General features: G+C 33.2%; 1 protein-coding gene across 1 annotated transcript; it reads right to left on the bottom strand.

Moving 5' to 3' along the window:
* Nucleotides 1-907: 907 nt before the first annotated feature.
* LOC100374655 (uncharacterized) lies at nt 908-16,339 on the bottom strand. The gene is made up of 2 exons (XM_006824396.3): nt 16,176-16,339; nt 908-2,350 (listed from the first exon to the last, which is right to left on the bottom strand). Exons 1-2 carry the CDS (start codon nt 16,304-16,306, stop codon nt 991-993), a joined length of 1,491 nt encoding a protein of 496 aa, XP_006824459.1. The 5' UTR covers nt 16,307-16,339; the 3' UTR covers nt 908-990.
* Between the last annotated feature and the right edge of the window lie 9,259 nt (nt 16,340-25,598).

Below are 25,598 nucleotides of genomic sequence, written 5' to 3'. Positions count from 1 at the left end.
TTTTCTCTGTCCCACTGCCTCCGATGTCCATCTCTGCAAAGACACTTCTATTGCAACATTAGACGACCTTACAATCACCAACATTGTTACAGATCTTCTGTACAGCATGAAAGCATCGTTCTTTCTAACCCCGATGGTGTGCATCAATCTTCCCCTTATTATATGATAATTGATCACCCATCATTACACATACTTATACCTTGAAGCTTACACGTGGTCGCACCTGACATGTAACGCAACTGTGTTCAATCCTAATACATATCGCTGTATTCAAGCTGAGTGATTAGTCATGTTTTTCTTTCAGTGCTGGTGGTTTTTGATTGAGTAGACAAATCAGTGATGCAAATATGCTGTGTTCGTCTTTTCACCTCTATCTCCTACAACATCTCATTTCTATTTGCTTTCTCCATTCGACCTTTTTAAAAATTACTGAATAATTTTACTACTGAATTTAATACAAATGTTTTTTTGTTATTTTCACTGAAAACAAAAGTAAGCATTAAATGAGCTCGTGTTTACACTTTATGTGTTACCTTTTTATTCAAATGTAAGTCCAATATTACAAAATCTTTCTTTGTTGGGCTCGTGAAATACAGAATCTCGTATATAATGATTCAATATTGCTATTACAAATATATTTTTTTAAATAAATACAGCTGCTTAATATGATTGAAACGCTTTTAAAGGGCAGTGGTCGTCGCGCCACGCATGCGCCAGATATGGGTGTCTTACTAATAAAGATTTTGTTTGTTGCGCACAACAAGTACAAACCGAGACGTTACCATGCTTTAATTTGGTATTTTTTTTGGTAATTGAAAAGTATCGAAGGAGTCGCCAGCGGTAATTAGTGCAAGTGGCGCCAAGGGCAAAACTCGTACTTGTGATTTCATTTGAAAATCACATCAGATTGTGGGAAAATCAAAGTTTATCACTACAAATGTCGCACATGCGCGGCGCGACGACTACCGCCCTTTAAAGCAAATTCTAACGCTAGACTTGAAGTTTATATATTGCACCGAGTTCATCTAATATCATTTGAAAAGCGTCATCGCTGTCAATGTTCGAGGGATATGAATATTGTAAACGTTTACTAACATTCAGCAGATTGTTTTGTAACTGTATGACGTAATCTTCGGGAATCTTCCGCAGTAGGTCGACGATATCTGGCTTTTCCAACAAAAATGTCTCGAGACCAAAATTAACTGTGAATTCACTGTAGTTGAGGAGTCTCTGGAAGGGGTATTTGACTCTCGCTTTCTCCGGTAGGAAGATGACAGGTATGCAATGTGCAGTAACGGAATCGTAGAATGACTTACGTGTTGGAGAGTCGCCGGGTGGTTGTAAGCAAAATACACTATGTCGCATCCATTCTACAGTGAACAACTCAGTACCTTGTTCCCATGCAGCGTTGTTCTGTCCACATTCGGGAGTTACGTACCAAACGCCGTCGTACTGTTCCTCTGTATTTACATATGTATTATACGACTTTGAAGTTCTAGTTAATTGGTCTTGTAATATTTTTCTAACTTCGTGACTTGCCCGACTACTAGCGGCCATTAAAACAAAAACATTTCTGTCATATTTTGCTCCTTTTGTGAAATCATTTCGATGTGCCTCCTCGCCTTCTATGAAGTGACCGTAGCTTGGATATGGAGCCACCAAGACATGTTGTCCATTTCTTTCGAAATAACTCCTATACGCTGTTTTGTATTCTTCTTCAATCCCAATAAACTGTATTCTATTTGCATATTTGTTCCCTTTAAGAATACCACACCTCTGGGACCAGTGCTCCCTCTCAATTTTCCCGAGAGCCATTGCGTGGGGCTCTCGCATCTCAAAAAACGGCCATTTTTCGGTTAGGTAGTGCCACAGTTCTTTGTGTAGGAGATCCAAGTCAAAGCTGGACTTTTGGAATGACCTACAGAAACATGCAAGTCCGGGATAAAAGGGAATGTAGAAGATGTCAGCGTGTTTCGGGTTCATCGTCCGGTATCTGCTATGTAGAATTTTGTGATGGAGTATCACCTCCAGAGAAAACTGATGAGTATTGCGATAACTGAACTGAGAATCTCTTCGTAGTAGTCTGGACCCCATCCCAAACATTTTCTCATCCAAGTGAAAACAGCCATCCACTTTTTTAACACAATCAGATAAATTGACGTTAAATTTTGGCGGCAAATCATAGACGTATACTTTATATGGACTGTTTCTCTCATGCTTCCCGTTCTTGTTCGTATTAAAGGTAACATTTGGGATATTTTGTTGAAGGGCGCCGTCAAGTTTTCTGTTGTTAATCAGTGGGATAAAGCCCGGTTGATTGAGCGTGGAAATACTGTCGTCGTCACCAATTCTGAAATAAATGTTGATATTCCATGAGTTAAAATAAATATATGTGTAATTACTGTAAAGACATAAACTATTTGCTGTTTTTTTATTTTCGATGAAATTGTTTGGGTCACACATAAAACTCATTGTTTAAAGGGCGATCATCATCCCCGCACCGTTTTCTTGTTTGGTTAAGACAAAATCAACGCAGTTATGCCTGTGATTTACAACACGAGCTAAATGAATACTGTTTTAGTCACATTATCCCTGTTGAAACCACCACAAGTTGATTGCTAAATTCTCGAATAGTGTATTGCATAACATTACACGACTTTAACGACGACTTTAACGTGTATAATACAATGTACAATCAATGAATAAATCTGCAAAACGTGACTCTCAATGAATTTTCTGTTTGATTATTCAAATGATAAACTATTAATACATGCAATCTGACATATAGTAGTAGTAATATGTAATGCATGTAACTTGGTATCTAGTTGCAGTAATATGTAATACATGTTATCTGATATATAGTAGTAGTAATAATATGTAATGCATGTAACTTGGTATCTAGTTGTAGTAATATGTAATACATGTTATCTGATATATAGTAGTAGTAATAATATGTAATGCATGTAACTTGGTATCTAGTTGTAGTAATATGTAATACATGTAATCTGATACATAGTAGTAGTAATATGTAATGCATGTAACTTGGGTTCTAGTTGAAGTAATATGTAATACATGTAATCTGATATATAGTAATAATATGTAATGCATGTAACTTGGTATCCAGTAGTAGTAATTTTTAATACACGCAATCTGATATCTAGTAGTAATTTGTGATACAGGCAATCTGATTCCTAGTAAAAGTATTACATATTGCATGTATTACAAATTGCTGCTACTGGATATCAGATCGCATGTATTACAAATTACTGCTACTAGATATAAGTTTGCATGTATTACAAATTACTGCTACTAGATATCAGATTGCATGTATTACATATTACTATTACTAGGTATCAGATTGCATGTATTACATATTACTATTACAACATATCAGACTACCTGTATTACAAATTACTGCCACTAGATATTAGATTGCATGTATTACAAATTACTATTACTAGGTATCAGATTGCCTGTATTACATATTACTATTACTACATATCAGATTGCCTGTATTACAAATTACTGCTACAAGATACTAGATTGCATGTATTACAAATTACTGCTACTAGATGTCATATTGCTTGTATTACAAATTACTGCTATTAGATGTCATATTGCTTGTTTTACAAATTACTGCTATTAAATGTCAGATTGCATGTATTACATATTACTATTACTGGATATATCAGATCACCTGTATTACAAATTACTGCTACTAGATATTAGATTGCATGTATTACAAATTACTGCTACTAGATATCAGATTGCATGTATTACAAATTACTGCTACTAGATATTAGATTGCAAGTATTACAAATTACTGCTACTAGATGTCATATTGCATGTATTACATATTACTATTATTTGATATCAGATTGCATGTATTACAAGTTACTGCTACTACATATCAGATTGCCTGTATAACAAATTACTGCTACTAGATATCAGATTGCATGTATTACATATTAATATTACTATATGTCAGATTGCCTGTTTTACAAATCACTGCTACTAGATGTCATATTGCATGTATTACATATTACTATTACTGGATATCAGATCACCTGTATTACAAATTACTGCTACTAGATATTAGATTGCATGTATTACAAATTACTGCTACTAGATATCAGATTGCATGTATTACAAATTACTGCTACTAGATATTAGATTGCATGTATTACAAATTACTGCTACTAGATATCAGATTGCATGTATTACATATTACTATTACTTGATATCAGATTGCCTGTATTACAAATTACTGCTACTGGATGTCATATTGCATGTATTACATATTACTATTACCTGATATCAAATTGCATGTATTACAAGTTACTGCTACTACATATCAGATTGCCTGTATAACAAATTACTGCTACTAGATATCAGATTGCATGTATTACATATTAATATTACTATATGTCAGATTGCCTGTTTTACTATTACTGCTACTAGATGTCATATTGCATGTATTACATATTACTATTACTGGATATCAGATCACCTGTATTACAAATTACTGCTACTAGATATTGGATTGCATGTATTACAAATTACTGCTACTAGATATCAGATTGCATGTATTACAAATTACTGCTACTAGATATTAGATTGCATGTATTACAAATTACTGCTACTAGATATCAGATTGCATGTATTACATATAACTATATATCATATTGCATGTATTACAAGTTACTGCTACTACATATCAGATAGCCTGTATTACAAATTACTGCTACTAGATATCAGATTGCATGTATTACATATTAATATTACTATATGTCAGATTGCCTGTATTACAAATTACTGCTACTAGATATCAGATTGCATGTATTACATATTAATATTACTATATGTCAGATTGCCTGTATTACAAATTACTGCTACTAGATGTCATATTGCATGTATTACATATTACTATTACTTGATATCAGATTGCATGTATTACAAGTTACTGCTACTACATATCAGATTGCCTGTATAACATATTACTAATACTAGATATCAGATTGCATGTATTACATATTAATATTACTATATGTCAGATTGCCTGTTTTACAAATTACTGCTACTAGATGTCATATTGCATGTATTACATATTACTATTACTTGATATCAGATTGCCTGTATTACAAATTACTGCTACTGGATGTCATATTGCATGTATTACATATTACTATTACTTGATATCAGATTGCCTGTATTACAAATTACTGCTACTAAATATCAGATTGCATGTATTACATATTAATATTACTATATGTCAGATTGCCTGTATTACAAATTACTGCTACTAGATGTCATATTGCATGTATTACATATTATTATTACTTGATATCAAATTGCATGTATTACAAGTTACTGCTACTACATATCAGATTGCATGTATTACATATTAATATTACTATATGTCAGATTGCCTGTTTTACAAATTACTGCTACTAGATGTCACATTGCATGTATTACATATTACTATTACTTGATATCAGATTGCCTGTATTACAAATTACTGCTACTACATATCAGATTGCCTGTATAACAAATTACTGCTACTAGATATCGGATTGCATGTATTACATATTAATATTACTATATGCCTGATTGCCTGTTTTACAAATTACTGCTACTGCATGTCATATTGCATGTATTACACATTACTATTACTTGATATCAGATTGCCTGTATTACAAATTACTGCTACTACATATCAGATTGCATGTATTACATATTAATATTACTATATGTCAGATTGCCTGTATTACAAATTACTGCTACTAGATGTCATATTGCATGTATTACATATTACTATTACTTGATATCAGATTGCATGTATTACAAGTTACTGCTACTACATATCAGATTGCCTGTATAACATATTACTAATACTAGATATCAGATTGCATGTATTACATATTAATATTACTATATGTCAGATTGCCTGTTTTACAAATTACTGCTACTAGATGTCATATTGCATGTATTACATATTACTATTACTTGATATCAGATTGCCTGTATTACAAATTACTGCTACTGGATGTCATATTGCATGTATTACATATTACTATTACTTGATAGCAGATTGCCTGTATTACAAATTACTGCTACTAAATATCAGATTGCATGTATTACATATTAATATTACTATATGTCAGATTGCCTGTATTACAAATTACTGCTACTAGATGTCATATTGCATGTATTACATATTATTATTACTTGATATCAAATTGCATGTATTACAAGTTACTGCTACTACATATCAGATTGCATGTATTACATATTAATATTACTATATGTCAGATTGCCTGTTTTACAAATTACTGCTACTAGATGTCACATTGCATGTATTACATATTACTATTACTTGATATCAGATTGCCTGTATTACAAATTACTGCTACTACATATCAGATTGCCTGTATAACAAATTACTGCTACTAGATATCGGATTGCATGTATTACATATTAATATTACTATATGTCAGATTGCCTGTTTTACAAATTACTGCTACTGCATGTCATATTGCATGTATTACATATTACTATTACTTGATATCAGATTGCCTGTATTACAAATTACTGCTACTACATATCAGATTGCATGTATTACATATTAATATTACTATATGTCAGATTGCCTGTTTTACAAATTACTGCTACTACATATCAGATTGCATGAATTACATATTAATACTACTATATGTCAGATTGCCTGTATTACAATTTACTGCTACTAGATGTCATATTGCATGTATTACATATTACTACTACTTTATATCAGATTGCCTGTATTACAAATTACCACTACTAGATGTCATATTGCATGTATTACATATTACTATTTCTTGATATCAGATTGCCTGTATTACAAATTACTGCTACTAGATATCAGATTGCATGTATTACATATTAATATTACTATATGTCAGATTGCCTGTATTACAAATTACTGCTACTATATATCATATTGCATGTATTACATATTACTATTACCTGATATCAAATTGCATGCATTACAAGTTACTGCTACTACATATCAGATTGCCTGTATAACAAATTACTGCTACTAGATATCAGATTGCATGTATTACATATTAATATTACTATATGTCAGATTGCCTGTATTACAAATTACTGATACTAGATGTCAAATTTGAATGTATTACATATTACTGTTACTTGATATCAGATTGCATGTATCACAAGTTACTGCTACTACATATCAGATTGCCAGTATAACAAATTACTGCTACTAGATATCAGATTGTACGTATTGCATATTAATATTACAATATGTCAGATTGCCTGTTTTACAAATTACTGCTACTACATGTCACATTGCATGTATTACATATTACTATTACTTGATATCAGATTGCCTGTATTACAAATTACTGCTACTACATATCAGATTGCATGTATTACATATTAATATTACTATATGTCAGATTGCCTGTTTTACAAATTACTGCTACTAGATGTCACATTGCATGTATTACATATTACTATTACTTGATATCAGATTGCCTGTATTACAAATTACTGCTACTACATATCAGATTGCCTGTATAACAAATTACTGCTACTAGATATCGGATTGCATGTATTACATATTAATATTACTATATGTCAGATTGCCTGTTTTACAAATTACTGCTACTACATGTCATATTGCATGTATTACATATTACTATTACTTGATATCAGATTGCCTGTATTACAAATTACTGCTACTACATATCAGATTGCATGTATTACATATTAATATTACTATATGTCAGATTGCCTGTTTTACAAATTACTGCTACTACATATCAGATTGCATGAATTACATATTAATATTACTATATGTCAGATTGCCTGTATTACAATTTACTGCTACTAGATGTCATATTGCATGTATTACATATTACTACTACTTTATATCAGATTGCCTGTATTACAAATTACCACTACTAGATGTCATATTGCATGTATTACATATTACTATTTCTTGATATCAGATTGCCTGTATTACAAATTACTGCTACTAGATATCAGATTGCATGTATTACATATTAATATTACTATATGTCAGATTGCCTGTATTACAAATTACTGCTACTATATATCATATTGCATGTATTACATATTACTATTACCTGATATCAAATTGCATGCATTACAAGTTACTGCTACTACATATCAGATTGCCTGTATAACAAATTACTGCTACTAGATATCAGATTGCATGTATTACATATTAATATTACTATATGTCAGATTGCCTGTATTACAAATTACTGATACTAGATGTCAAATTTGAATGTATTACATATTACTGTTACTTGATATCAGATTGCATGTATCACAAGTTACTGCTACTACATATCAGATTGCCAGTATAACAAATTACTGTTACTAGATATCAGATTGTACGTATTGCATATTAATATTACAATATGTCAGATTGCCTGTTTTACAAATTACTGCTACTACATGTCATATTGCATGTATTACATATTACTATTACTTGATATCAGATTGCCTGTATTACAAATTACTGCTACTACATATCAGATTGCATGTATTACATCTTAATATTACTATATGTTAGATTGCCTGTTTTACAAATTACTGCTACTACATATCAGATTGCATGAATTACATATTAATATTACTATATGTCAGATTGCCTGTATTACAATTTACTGCTACTAGATGTCATATTGCATGTATTACATATTACTACTACTTTATATCAGATTGCCTGTATTACAAATTACCACTACTAGATGTCATATTGCATGTATTACATATTACTATTTCTTGATATCAGATTGCCTGTATTACAAATTACTGCTACTAGATATCAGATTGCATGTATTACATATTAATATTACTATATGTCCGATTGCCTGTATTACAAATTACTGCTACTAGATATCAGATTGTACGTATTGCATATTAATATTACAATATGTCAGATTGCCTGTTTTACACATTACTGCTACTAGATGTCATATTGCATGTATTACATATTACTATTACTTGATATCAGATTGCCTGTATTACAAATTACTGCTACTACATATCAGATTGCCTGTATAACAAATTACTGCTACTAATTATCGGATTGCATGTATTACATATTACTATTACTTGATATCAGATTGCCTGTATTACAAATTACTGCTACTAGATGTCATATTGCATGTATTACATATTACTATTCCTTGATATCAGATTGCCTGTATTACAAATTACTGCTACTAGATGTCATATTGCATGTATTACATACTACTATTCCTTGATATTAGATTGCCTGTATTACAAATTACTGCTACTAGATATCAGATTGCATGTATTACATATTACTATTACTATATGTCAGATTGCCTGTATAACAAATTACTGCTACTAGATATCAGATTGCACGTATTACATATTAATATTACTATATGTCAGATTGCCTGTTTTACAAATTACTGCTACTACATGTCATATTGCATGTTTTACATATTACTATTACTTGATATCAGATTGCCTGTATTACAAATTACTGCTACTACATATCAGATTGCATGTATTACATATTAATATTACTATATGTCAGATTGCCTGTTTTACAAATTACTGCTACTAGATGTCATATTGCATGTATTACATATTACTATTACTTGATAACAGATTGCCTGTATTACAAATTACTGCTACTACATATCAGATTGCATGTATTACATATTAATATTACTATATGTCAGATTGCCTGTATTACAAATTACTGCTACTAGATGTCATATTGCATGTATTACATATTACTATTACTTGATATCAGATTGCATGTATTACAAGTTACTGCTACTACATATCAGATTGCCTGTATAACAAATTACTGCTACTAGATATCAGATTGCATGTATTACAAATTACTGCTACTAGATATTAGATTGCATGTATTACAAATTACTGCTACTATATATCAGATTGCATGTATTACATATTACTATATATCATATTGCATGTATTACAAGTTACTGCTACTACATATCAGATTGCATGTATTACATATTAATATTACTATATGTCAGATTGCCTGTATTACAAATTACTGCTACTAAATGTCATATTGCATGTATTACATATTACAATTACTTGATATCAGATTGCCTGTATTTCAAATTACTGCTACTGGATGTCATATTGCATGTATTACATATTACTATTACAAGATATCAGATTGCATGTATTACAAATTACTGCTACTAAATATCAGATTGCATGTATTACATATTAATATTACTATATGTCAGATTGCCTGTATTACAAATTACTGCTACTAGATGTCATATTGCTTGTATTACATATTATTATTACTTGATATCAAATTTCATGTATTGCAAGTTACTGCTACTACATATCAGATTGCCTGTATAACAAATTACTGCTACTAGATATCAGATTGCATGTATTACATATTAATATTACTATATGTCAGATTGCCTGTTTTACAAATTACTGCTACTAGATGTCATATTGCATGTATTACATATTACTATTACTGGATATCAGATCACCTGTATTACAAATTACTGCTACTAGATATTAGATTGCATGTATTACAAATTACTGCTACTAGATATCAGATTGCATGTATTACAAATTACTGCTACTAGATATTAGATTGCATGTATTACAAATTACTGCTACTAGATATCAGATTGCATGTATTACATATTACTATATATCATATTGCATGTATTACAAGTTACTGCTACTACATATCAGATAGCCTGTATTACAAATTACTGCTACTAGATATCAGATTGCATGTATTACATATTAATATTACTATATGTCAGATTGCCTGTATTACAAATTACTGCTACTAGATGTCATATTGCATGTATTACATATTACTATTACTTGATATCAGATTGCATGTATTACAAGTTACTGCTACTACATATCAGATTGCCTGTATAACATATTACTAATACTAGATATCAGATTGCATGTATTACATATTATTATTACTATATGTCAGATTGCCTGTTTTACAAATTACTGCTACTAGATGTCATATTGCATGTATTACATATTACTATTACTTGATATCAGATTGCCTGTATTACAAATTCCTGCTACTGGATGTCATATTGCATGTATTACATATTACTATTACTTGATATCAGATTGCCTGTATTACAAATTACTGCTACTAAATATCAGATTGCATGTATTACAATTAATATTACTATATGTCAGATTGCCTGTATTACAAATTACTGCTACTAGATGTCATATTGCATGTATTACATATTATTATTACTTGATATCAAATTGCATGTATTACAAGTTACTGCTACTACATATCAGATTGCCTGTATAACAAATTACTGCTACTACATATCAGATTGCATGTATTACATATTAATATTACTATATGTCAGATTGCCTGTTTTACAAATTACTGCTACTAGATGTCACATTGCATGTATTACATATTACTATTACTTGATATCAGATTGCCTGTATTACAAATTACTGCTACTACATATCAGATTGCCTGTATAACAAATTACTGCTACTAGATATCGGATTGCATGTATTACATATTAATATTACTATATGTCAGATTGCCTGTTTTACAAATTACTCCTACTACATGTCATATTGCATGTATTACATATTACTATTACTTGATATCAGATTGCATGTATTACATCTTAATATTACTATATGTCAGATTGCCTGTTTTACAAATTACTGCTACTACATATCAGATTGCATGAATTACATATTAATATTACTATATGTCAGATTGCCTGTATTACAATTTACTGCTACTAGATGTCATATTGCATGTATTACATATTACTACTACTTTATATCAGATTGCCTGTATTACAAATTACCACTACTAGATGTCATATTGCATGTATTACATATTACTATTTCTTGATATCAGATTGCCTGTATTACAAATTACTGCTACTAGATATCAGATTGCATGTATTACATATTAATATTACTATATGTCAGAGTGCCTGTATTACAAATTACTGCTACTAGATGTCAAATTTGAATGTATTACATATTACTGTTACTTGATATAAGATTGCATGTATCACAAGTTACTGCTACTACATATCAGATTGCCAGTATAACAAATTACTGCTACTAGATATCAGATTGTACGTATTGCATATTAATATTACAATATGTCAGATTGCCTGTTTTACAAATTACTGCTACTAGATATCGGATTGCATGTATTACATATTAATATTACTATATGTCAGATTGCCTGTTTTACAAATTACTGCTACTACATATCAGATTGCCTGTATAACAAATTACTGCTACTAATTATCGGATTGCATGTATTACATATTACTATTCCTTGATATCAGATTGCCTGTATTACAAATTACTGCTACTAGATGTCATATTGCATGTATTACATATTACTATTCCTTGATATCAGATTGCCTGTATTACAAATTACTGCTACTAGATGTCATATTGCATGTATTACATATTACTATTACTTGATATCAAATTGCATGTATTACAAGTTACTGCTACTACATATCAGATTGCCTGTATAACAAATTACTGCTACTAGATATCAGATTGCACGTATTACATATTAATATTACTATATGTCAGATTGCCTGTTTTACAAATTACTGCTACTACATGTCATATTGCATGTTTTACATATTACTATTACTTGATATCAGATTGCCTGTATTACAAATTACTGCTACTACATATCAGATTGCATGTATTACATATTAATATTACTATATGTCAGATTGCCTGTTTTACAAATTACTGCTACTAGATGTCATATTGCATGTATTACATATTACTATTACTTGATAACAGATTGCCTGTATTACAAATTACTGCTACTACATATCAGATTGCATGTATTACATACTAATATTACTATATGTCAGATTGCCTGTATTACAAATTACTGCTACTAGATGTCATATTGCATGTATTACATATTACTATTACTTGATATCAGATTGCATGTATTACAAGTTACTGCTACTACATATCAGATTGCCTGTATAACAAATTACTGCTACTAGATATCAGATTGCATGTATTACAAATTACTGCTACTAGATATTAGATTGCATGTATTACAAATTACTGCTACTATATATCAGATTGCATGTATTACATATTGCTATATATCATATTGCATGTATTACAAGTTACTGCTACTACATATCAGATTGCATGTATTACATATTAATATTACTATATGTCAGATTGCCTGTATTACAAATTACTGCTACTAGATGTCATATTGCATGTATTACATATTACAATTACTTGATATCAGATTGCCTGTATTTCAAATTACTGCTACTGGATGTCATATTGCATGTATTACATATTACTATTACAAGATATCAGATTGCATGTATTACATATTAATATTACTATATGTCAGATTGCCTGTATTACAAATTACTGCTACTAGATGTCATATTGCTTGTATTACATATTATTATTACTTGATATCAAATTGCATGTATTACAAGTTACTGCTACTACATATCAGATTGCCTGTATAACAAATTACTGCTACTAGATATCAGATTGCATGTATTACATATTAATATTACTATTTGTCAGATTGCCTGTTTTACAAATTACTGCTACTAGATGTCACATTGCATGTATTACATATTACTATTACTTGATATCAGATTGCCTGTATTACAAATTACTGCTACTACATATCAGATTGCCTGTATAACAAATTTACTGCTACTAGATATCGGATTGCATGTATTACATATTAATATTACTATATGTCAGATTGCCTGTTTTACAAATTACTGCTACTACATGTCATATTGCATGTATTACATATTACTATTACTTGATATCAGATTGCCTGTATTACAAATTACTGCTACTGGATGTCATATTGCATGTATTACATATTACTATTACTTGATATCAGATTGCCTGTATTACAAATTACTGCTACTAAATATCAGATTGCATGTATTACATATTAATATTGCTATATGTCAGATTGCCTGTATTACAAATTACTGCTACTAGATGTCATATTGCATGTATTACATATTATTATTACTTGATATCAAATTGCATGTATTACAAGTTACTGCTACTACATATCAGATTGCCTGTATAACAAATTACTGCTACTTGATATCAGATTGCATGTATTACATATTAATATTACTAAATGTCAGATTGCCTGTTTTACAAATTACTGCTACTAGATGTCACATTGCATGTATTACATATTACTATTACTTGATATCAGATTGTCTGTATTACAAATTACTGCTACTACATATGAGATTGCCTGTATAACAAATTACTGCTACTAGATATTGGATGCATGTATTACATATTAATATTATTATATGTCAGACTGCCTGTATTACAAATTACTGCTACTGGATGTCATATTGCATGTATTACATATTACTATTACTTGATATCAGATTGCATGTATTACAAGTTACTGCTACTTGATATCGGATTGCATGCATTACGTGTCATTACTAGATATCAGGTTATATGTAATACATATTACTACTACTAGATATCATTTATATTGTACGGACACTTAGGGGCATGTATAATTTGTGTATACAAATCAGCATGTAAATGACCTAATAGCAATGAATACCCGCATCTTTCTTCAACATTATACGGGAATATTTGCAGAACAACACAGCCTCGACCCTATACAAATTTACTCATGACGTCATGGCGAAACGAAATATATCACTTCATCAGTTATTAAGGAAACATGCTGGCATGTAGTAAAAGCAATAAATATCGTCAACTTTGGTTGCGTGGGTTCCACTTTACACAAGGCTATTTTGAATTTCACAGAATAGTTAGAAATACGAGCAGATTATAAACACTATATCACAAATGAACTTCTACGGAGACATGCTTAATGACTTTTACCAGGGAATTTTGGACATATGGTATGACGTCATGAAATGATTAAACCTCAAAAGAAAAAAAAAATGTCCATATTGCGTGCTTTAATGAAGTTATTGACATCAAATATGATTTCATAATGTTAATGATGTAATTGTTTCCATTTTCACATGAATAACACTGTGCTGGACATGATAGGCTTTGTGTTGAGTGTTTACTATTAGCTACATCAGTTCATTTCGTTCGTTATTCATTTCAGTTCGTTATTGGTAATCACACACCATAAATGTATTATTGTTGACGACTCAGAATAAAAAGGAAAATGGTAATATATTAAGAGTCGCACGTTTTCAAGTATGATCACAGGGGCTGTTTCATTCATATGTGTCCCTAAACACAAATCTGTATTGTGATTCATGTGATGCGTAGACTATTGTTCTATTTCCTCCATTCTACGCATGTGAATATTCACAGTATTTCGTTGCACGACACAAATCGTTTTACAAATTATTCAGACATTATAACAGTGAGAGAGATACAACAACAGAGACACAAGACAATCTAGTGATGGAAAGATTAGTATTGTCCTATCATATTGGATATCGTACGTATATCGTTGACCCCGCATTTAGCGGATCATGTCAATGCGCCATGTAACACATTTTCTACAAATTATCATTTTAATGCCGCTCCTACTAGTGTTACTGTGCATACACCAAGGCGTTTAGTTTTTAAACAGGGGCGTTTCTGGGCGACGCGATATTGAAAACAGCCTGAGTTTTACGGTACGACGAATTGCGCATTCAAGCGTGAAACAATATATCGAGATCATAATCGGATGCGATTATGAGATTGGGCAGTTTATTTCCGATGTAATATTATTGCCTAGTTTAGGTTTTTTCATAATTGATTTGTTCAAAAGTAATTATGTACGAATGCTAAATCGACATGCGATAATGTGTTAGATATGAGCTACCGGAATACTAATCATTTTGAAATCCGACATAAATGTTAAAAAGCTGGACCAAGTTTCAATACTTTCGTCGACGATTTGCCGTGTTTCTGAAATTCACATACATTAATTATTTAATTTCACTTTTTTCGTTGATAAGTAAAATTCGCTAAATTAAATCTACGTGATGTAAAATAACAATTAAAACATCAAAATAGTGAAATTAAATATCAGTGAAAATAAATGGTTTTACTGTACTTACTGAACATATCTGGATGTTGTTGTCCTGGAAACAGGGCCCGTCTTGATGAACAACATCATCCATGACACAAGGAAGAAAGTCAGCACTACGATGACTAGTCGATATGGGTATTTTCGTATGCAAATTGTCATCGTTAAGACTGTCGATCAGAAGGTGTTGAAAATGGATATCGAGGATTTGTAAACTGGAAGTCAATTGTAATAAATAATGAACGATTGATGATTTCGTCTATATTCCCCCGTGAAACGTGCAGAACGGAGCGTTGAGAGACTCCCGTCTGTTCATTTCCTCGAGTGATCGATCGAAACGTTTATCAGATAGTCTTTCATGAATACGTTTATCTCACGACGTGTGTTGAGCGGTAAAAATCCCAATACCGTGCTTTCACCAATAAATATTGTTTTAGCTACTCTGTGTTTTATACTGATGCCACGACCATTTTATAGAGCAAATATCTCGTTACCATGGCAGCGATTACTAGGTTTCCGTGTTACCACAGTTAAGTCTCTGCTGTGAACGGGATCAGCGTAGAGACCAAAAGCTTCCCTGGTATACATGTCTTCATTTTCGCTAAACAGCTATGACACGACAAATCCCTCGAGCAAACTCTATTGAATACGCCTCGCTTTTTGTCGTCGTTTTGCGTTTTTGTATATTATATAGACATTCAAATGATGGGAATCAGTAATCGACCTAAGAAACTCTGTGGTTCTTCGACTTGATCGTAAACCGTACACGTCTCGACGCGTCTTTACGCATGATCATCATCACCGATATTATCACTACAAGAAAGGATGGCGTTCGCGGTGAGATACAATTTCGAAGTAAAGCTGTTTACTATCTGCAGACCAAATGAAGGCATATGAACTCCCGTCATTCAGTTTGGCGTTATATGTTTAACATCTTGTTTCACTGGACCATGCTCGTCGTACTCCAGTGTTACTCTGATGAGAACCGCGCAATATGTGCGTTTCACATGAAGCACTGCAAAGTTGTGTATAAACCACTCCCGTGGACAAAGAGGAGTGAATTATTTATCACTAACACGGGTACTGTGAAAACTGATTGACATTCACCTCGGCAACAATACTCCACCTAGAACTAATAATCCCCGCAGCGTTAAATATGGAAATTGTAACTCATAACAAGATATATTGCCTCTATGCATATCGTGCACTTCAGGGGTTAAGGGTCACGTCATTGGTGTTAGCCAGTAACACAGACAACTTATTAACTAGTTTAAGAAACCTCTTTTCACCCAATTGAGCACAATGAAACATTCATTTCTACCAATTTCTTTGTGGTTACCCGTCCACCCCCACGTTTGCGGGTGATGGTTTCCTCCACCCAGATTTTCGTTATCGTCTATTCTTGCTTCTTGTTTCATCTCGACCGTCATCCATCTAGTGCCACTGAAATGTGTAAATCACATGGCTGAACACCCATCTCTAATAACACATTAAAATCGTGCTCTAGATGTGTTTTTTTTTTTATATTGATACCAACAACCTCGGGAATATAACCACCATCGTTTACATGATAATGGACTGTTGTCGCCTATTATACTAAAAATGTGAACATCAGTTACATCAATTTGGAAGGCGGTAAAATATAATGGCCCACGCCGGGAGTAAAGACTAGGGGCGTGACAGAGAATAAAGGAATCGGTGTTCGTGACAATAGAATAATAGCACCATGGAAAACAACAAAGGAGGCGGTGTTAGTAGCACAATTGTGAAGTGTGAGAGGTATTAGTAATTAAAATGAAATATATTCGCGACGGACTCGACCGAATACAAATCGCTGAATATTAAGTTTGTTTCGAAATCGCACTAAAATAATGATTTATACCAGAAAGCCTGTCGACTAATAATATATATATTGTCAACTGCGGCAATGACTCACGTTTACTTGGCAATAACACCTAATACCAATAAAGATGTCAAATTTGACGAATAAATGTGTTTGATTTGATCTCATACTCTACATCAAGTGTCGCGTTTTTTCACTAGTTTATATTTATACGTCGACACATTAGCCAAAGTCGCACACAATAGACCTAATATTTTACTAAATAGCCCTAGGCACCACAGCAGCGCCACAACCAGGTTTGGACGCGAATACAACAATAGTTATTCTAAACACGCTCACAAGACCGACAAAAGGCAGCTGCGTCCATTGCATGCACGTAATCCCTGGGTGACTGGCTAACTCGTGTTTCTTGGACAAGCAGAGGGGTTTTTAGAGTGACATACAACACCTTTTCTTATAGTTCACACATTTCTTAATATGATTGGAGTTGTTTCGATGCCTTCCGAGTTACTTTTTTACATAAACGAAACACTGCACTTGAAATAAATGTAAGCACTTAATACAGCGCTTGGTAACATTGGAGATACGTTGGCTGAGAGCTAAAAGTGGGGTTTTTCACGTATAACATACATCAAGTTTCACAGATCACTGTGAATGCATTGGCACAGGGGGCGTGGCAGATGGGGTAGCCCCTCGAAAAAATGTTGGGGGACGTCGCCCCCTCTAAAATCAAGCTGAAACCTTTTGTGTCAGAACAATTTGCCCCTCAAACTGCAGGAAATAGCGTTCCAGAGGGTTTAAATTTCATTTTTCGGAAGAATATCCTCATGCAAAATTTCGTACCGCCGCCTCTGAAATGCTTGAAGAACACTTTGGATTGATCACACAATGTAGCATATACACGTAATGTGCTTGTAATTGTGCTATGAACATGGCTACATAGTTAGAACAATACGCAAATATTATTATTTATTTACTGAAATTTGAAATAAACTACTATTTTGGCAACAATGGGAAAATAGATCGGCGTGGTCATACCCCTTTTTGGTGTCCATCTAAATTTTAACAGGTAATTGAGATTTATGTCATAGGAATTTATTCTTTCAGAAACGACACAACAATCGATTTTCCCAATATACAATGCAGTGTGTGACTGACACGTGCCGGAGCGAGTTAGTAATAATGTCGTAATCGTTGAAATACGTCTTAATCAAGGCATGCAGATAAGGTGTCTGTGTGGCAATCTACGCTGCTGCTCATGTTGATGGACTTAGGGGGCTGTCACTGCTCATTTTGATGATTTTAACAGTTCACTATACGAGGTAGTGAATATATTTTTTTATTCGGATACGAAAATAAAATTGTTGTGCTTAAAACGAACCAATTTTATTTTCCAAAAAGGACATATTCATATGAACTCAGTAGTATTTATTTGCCGCATTAATTCTAATATGGTATGTCATGTGACAATGTTGAACTCCTTTAATGTATCCGGTAACGAAAGATTGGTTGAGAAGGGAACAACATTTGGGTTATGTAGCTACATGCATGGTCTCATATAGAGGGCGCGGTCGTGCCGTTATGGCACAATATTCAAGCGTTTAACACTGAGACGGCAATATTTAATCTTACCATGATTTACGACAGTTGTCATTCAGTCATTCGGGTGAAATGACTCAAAGCAAATGAATGTTCTTAAGAGCCATGCATTACATGAGTGAGCTTTACAGCAAGTCTCACAAGTATTGGGGCAGCCAATTGGCTAACTGCTTGGGTTTTGACACAGTCCCTCTGTGGTTTTGACTAAACAGTTGGCTTTCGAATCTCGCTGGCGCCGTCCACGCACCACTCTGGGTGAATCTATATAACAGTAGGAGACAGTCGTCATACTTTAGTTGGTTGGCAATCAAATATACCAGGGAAAGTGTTCTATTTTTTTCGTGGTGTTCGTATGCAAGGGATTGTCCACGCAAAAACGATGAATGAAGTCGTTCTTAGCGGTTGGTTTAATGTTACCCCAACGAACCGTTTGGATGTGAAAGTTTATTTTCTCCCTGATTTATAGGAAACTTTCTCAACTTGTCTTTTTATTTAGTTTCAATCAGTGTTCAGCAAGTTGGCTACCCCCATATAGTAAATATCGGTGGATTAATCGCATTTATCATATTATCACTTGTACGCCAGCTGACTGTGGCCATTCTCAGAATGACCTGGGAAACTACTTTCACATTACCACGCCTCGCAAAGCAAATCATTCCGGGGAATCCAGCCATGTATCAGGCTACGTAAAATCATTCTATGTTCCCTAATGCAAAATAGACTCACCCGGAGTGGACGCAACCACTGCGCCAGCAAGATTCGAAAGCCAACTGTTTAGTCAAAATCCAAACATTTAGCCAATTCGCTAGCGAGTTTGCAAATTGGCTGCCCAAATACTTCTGAGACTTGCTGTAAAAATGTCATATAAATATTACACCAGGTGATCATGTAAAACACCTCAGGCTGTCTCCTTTGAAGCAAGAACGATTTGAATTGCAAAACAAGTAACTGACGACTGCACTAATACACGTACTTGAATATGTTTTTAATATGACAAATCCTCGTAAATCATGGTTGCCACTAACACTAACAACATACAGTTTGAGATGTTAAAAGCCACATGTGTTCGGATTAGGAAAGGTGTTTTAGTGACTATTTATAACCTTCCCATTTCTAAAGTTTGATGATTGGCAACGACTCCCCAAATACACACGTGACGTCATCGTAAATTGAACCATAATTGAACACACTCTGCAAGCGTTTTCACGACGAGAAATAGCACGTTGGTTGATACATCACTGCATTACGAAATATCTGACCTATATTAATACATACCAGAGAAGAATGTAATACACGATATGTTTATGTAATACTCAATACATCCGTTTACCGATATCTTAGTGACTGATCCATACACCTCTATATATCGATAACATAGTGACTGACCAATACACCTCTAAATATAGATAACTTAGTGACTGATCCATACACCTCTATATACTGATAACTTAGTGACTGATCCATACACCTCTATATACTGATAACTTAGTGACTGATCCATACACCTCTATATACTGATAACTTAGTGACTGATCCATACACCTTTGTATACTGATAACTTTGTGACTGATCCATACACCTATATATACCGATAACTCAGTGACTGATCCATACACCTCTATATACTGATAACTTAGTGACTGATCCATACACCTCTGTATACTGATAACTTTGTGACTGATCCATACACCTCTATAAAGTAACCGATAACTTAGTGACTGATCCATACACCTCTATATATCGATAACTTAGTGACTGATCCATACACCTCTATATACCAATAACTCAGTGACTGACCCATACAACTCTAAATACTGATAACTTAGTGACTGATCAATACACCTCTATATACTGATAGCTTAGTGACTGATTCATACACCTCTATATATCGATAACTTAGTGACTGATCCATACACCTCTATATACTGATAACTTAGTGACTGATCCATACACCTCTATATACTGATAACTTAGTGACTGATTCATACACCTCTATATATCGATAACTTAGTGACTGATCCATACACCTCTATATACTGATAACTTAGTAACTGATCCATACACCTCTATATATTGATAACTTAGTGACTGGTCCATGCACCTCTATATACCGATAACTTTGTGACTGATCCATACACCTCTATATACCAATAACTTAGTGACTGGTCCACACACCTCTATATACCAATAACTTAGTGACTTATCCATACACCTCTATATACCGATAACTTAGTGACTGATCCATACACCTCTATATATCGATAACTTAGTAACTGATCCATACACCTCTATATATTGATAACTTAGTGACTGATCCATGCACCTCTATATACCGATAACTTAGTGACTGATCCATACACCTCTATATACCAATAACTTAGTGACTGGTCCACACACCTCTATATACCAATAACTTAGTGACTTATCCATACACCTCTATATACCGATAACTTAGTGACTGATCCATACACCTCTATATATCGATAACTTAGTGACTGGTCCACACACCTCTATATACCAATAACTTAGTGACTTATCCATACACCTCTATATACCGATAACTTAGTGACTGATCCATACACCTTTATATATCGATAACTTAGTGACTGATCCATGCACCTCTATATATTGATAACTTAGTGACTGGTCCACACACCTCTATATACCGATAACTTAGTGACTGATCCATACACCTCTATATACCTATAACTTAGTGACTGATCCATACACCTCTATATATCGATAACTTAGTGACTGATCCATACACCTCTATATACCAATAACTTAGTGACTGATCCATACACCTCTATATACCAATAACTTAGTGACTGATCCATACACCTCTATATACCAATAACGTAGCGACTGATCCATACACCTCTATATACCGATAACATAGTGACTGGTCTATATACCTCGATATACCGATAACATAGTGACTGGTCTATACACCTCTATATACCGATAACTTAGTGACGGATCCATACACCTCTATATACTGATAACTTAGTGACTGTTCCATACACCTCTATATACCGATAACTCAGTGACTTGAATTTTCCGTTCGGTGTGAAAACTATACCCAGGTAATTAAAACTATCTACTGTGGCAATTTCATTTCCCCCATTTAATCCTATTTAATGTATGATTTCTTTTATTGAATACCATTAATTTAGTTTTAGCATCTATACTGCACTGCATACGTTCCTGGGTCTGTGATAAAATTAGGACGTCATCAACAAACAAAATGCAGTTTGGTTATTGGCTGTTTAGTTCAGGTGGGTTGCCATTTGCAGATTTTATTTTTTCCTGCAAGTCATTAATGGACAAACTAATTAAAGTTGGACTTATATTACAGCCTTGTTTTACCCCCATTCATTTGTTTTACCTTGTAGGATACCCTACTTTACATATTGTTATGAGGTTGTATATATTTCCGGTGATACCATATTTTTGCAATTTCCAATATAATCCATCTCGCCACATGCTATGATGACCCCTATTTTCGGTCGGTCTTTATTTACACCAAATTTTAAGATTTTCGGCCATTTTCGGCAATATTTTGAGGGGAAAACTAATTTTATCGTTTTTTTTTCGGTTCAGTTTTCAACTGTGATAGATTTTGGGAAGGATGACACGATAACTATGTCAACTGTAACATAATCCCACGGTTAGATTGTACCACAGCGCTTCACAGACTAAAAGACTTCCTCAGAATCCAGTTTCATTTCGTTTTAAATTTCAATGTACACGTGTCTTATAATTGTTATAGTGCGTGTCTGCAACCGAACAGGTAGAGTTACTACCGTGACCGTTTTAATGGGAAGATATAAATTTATTCAATACTCTCGAATCGTTGATGATCTGGTAATTTGATTATACATGCATGCTTCGTCACGAACTGCTCGGCATGTTTTTGAATAATACCATTTTAGTTATTAATTCATTATTTTAGAACTTATATGACGCCGTATTAGAACAGATCCAATTTGGATTTGCCATATCGTCAATTATCATTAAAGCGTTTAGTGTAAATCGTCACCATGGCAACCTAAAAATTTATGAAATGTATGTACATCCTTTCTTCACATAAACAGCAGACTTCGAATTTCGTCTGCTTTTCGTGATTAATTTGCGTTTTAGGTGTAAATATTCACGATGTAATAAAAATCATTTCAATTTTACTGTTATATATTATTATTATTTCTGTGTCTCCACCGTTTAACTATATTTATCTCGTCATTGATTTTTGTATGTGAATAGTGATAGCTCGAAGGCATTGAGGCGTAAAGTAGATACATTATGAAGGAATATAGGGTAATAAGTATTGTCATGGCAACCAAAACATTCTATTCCACTGTTAAAAATGCTGCACATTTCGCATATTCGGTTCTGTAATCGGAATACCGTTATCGTATTTTTGTGCTGGTCATGTTTCATGTTATGTCATTTAATGATCAATGATACATATTTTGGAAGCCGCATCATCTGGACAAAATCAGCTTATGCGTCCTTGCTACGAATTTAATATTTAGCATGAAAGTATTGATTGATTGAAAAAGACAAATTAGACGACTGGTATGTGTTTATTAAATTGCAGTGTTTCAGGAATTACATGTTTTATAATCAATTGGATTGGTTATCAGTGAATTTACTACTTCGTCATTTAAGGTTCGTTCGTTATTTGTGGTGGTGGTGGTCTACAACCTGCACTGCAAAGAGAACCTTGATGGTCTGTACCTGATATCATATGAGGAAGTCGACGCATTATTCGGTGAAAGGACGGTGGTCGTCGCACAGCGCGTGTTTGAATATCATGTAAATAAATAGCAGAACTCGGGGCGACGACCACATCCCACAAACAAAGCAATAATCTGTTTAACAGATAATTCTAGCTCATCCTACCAATTCCATGGTACGTTCTTTAAACTATATATGGTAGGGGGGCTGCAGATATGGTATAGGTGTGAAGCCCACACTCTGCAAAACCCAAAGACCATATTGGACCAAAAATGTATATCCTATTTTAGACCACAGGGAGTTGGACAAACTTATGTATTTTAATAAATTATTAAATAATAAATTGTTATATACTTTTTCTTTTACCCCTCCTGTCTTTTATACACACCCCTTTGTTTATACCACTCTTTCCTTTATCACAACTTAGTTACGCGCTAATGTTATATGCAAATTTTAACGTGCGATGTAGACACGCCCTATCATAGTAAAATATCCCAAGGGTTGAAACGCGCCAGGACTGTGAGCACAACCGTAAAGCCGGTGGACATTTAATTTATTCATGAGATGCATTAATAAACAAGAAATGCTGCGCGCGATTTTTTTTAAATCCGGCGAGTGTAATCTCCGACGCGACGCAACTTCAATGAATCAATGACTCTTCTGTAAAATGGTTTCTACTTCAAATGTCGTTCGCGTTGCTTTCGAGATCTTTCTAATGAAAATAATCAACATAGCATCAGCACAATTCATGGGAAAATTGTTTACTTCTGATCATGTGACAACAATATATGAGTCATTCTTTGCGATAGAGGTCAAAGATCGCAACATCCGGTTTCCGGCTTTACGGTTGTGCTCCTGCCATGTCGCTCGATAGCATTGAGTTTTAATTTGATAAATATTCAAGTGCAAATGTAATTGTGTCACTTTCTAATGCCATCCATGTCATTACAGATGCCATATGTGTAAAGAAAACGAACTTTGAAAGGTTCGAATTCGTGATTTGATGTCACAGTCCTGGCGCGTTTCAACCCTTGGGATATTTTACTATAATAGGGCGTGTCTACATCGCGCGTTAAAATTTGCATATAACATTAGCGCGTAACAAAGTTGTGATAAAGGAAAGAGTGGTATAAACAAGGATCAGTGATTAGGGTTGGACCATTTGATTTTTGAGGGGAGGGGAGGTCAGAAACGAAAAAAAAAAATTTGCAAAGTGAAGGGTTCTTCAAAAAAAAAAATTGCTGCTTCACCAGTGTAAAAAAAAAAATATTT

Source organism: Saccoglossus kowalevskii, chromosome 6 (genome assembly GCF_978046115.1).
Source record: "Saccoglossus kowalevskii chromosome 6, keSacKowa6.1, whole genome shotgun sequence".
NCBI lineage: Eukaryota > Metazoa > Hemichordata > Enteropneusta > Harrimaniidae > Saccoglossus > Saccoglossus kowalevskii.
This window is presented reverse-complemented; position numbering and strand designations above follow the sequence as displayed.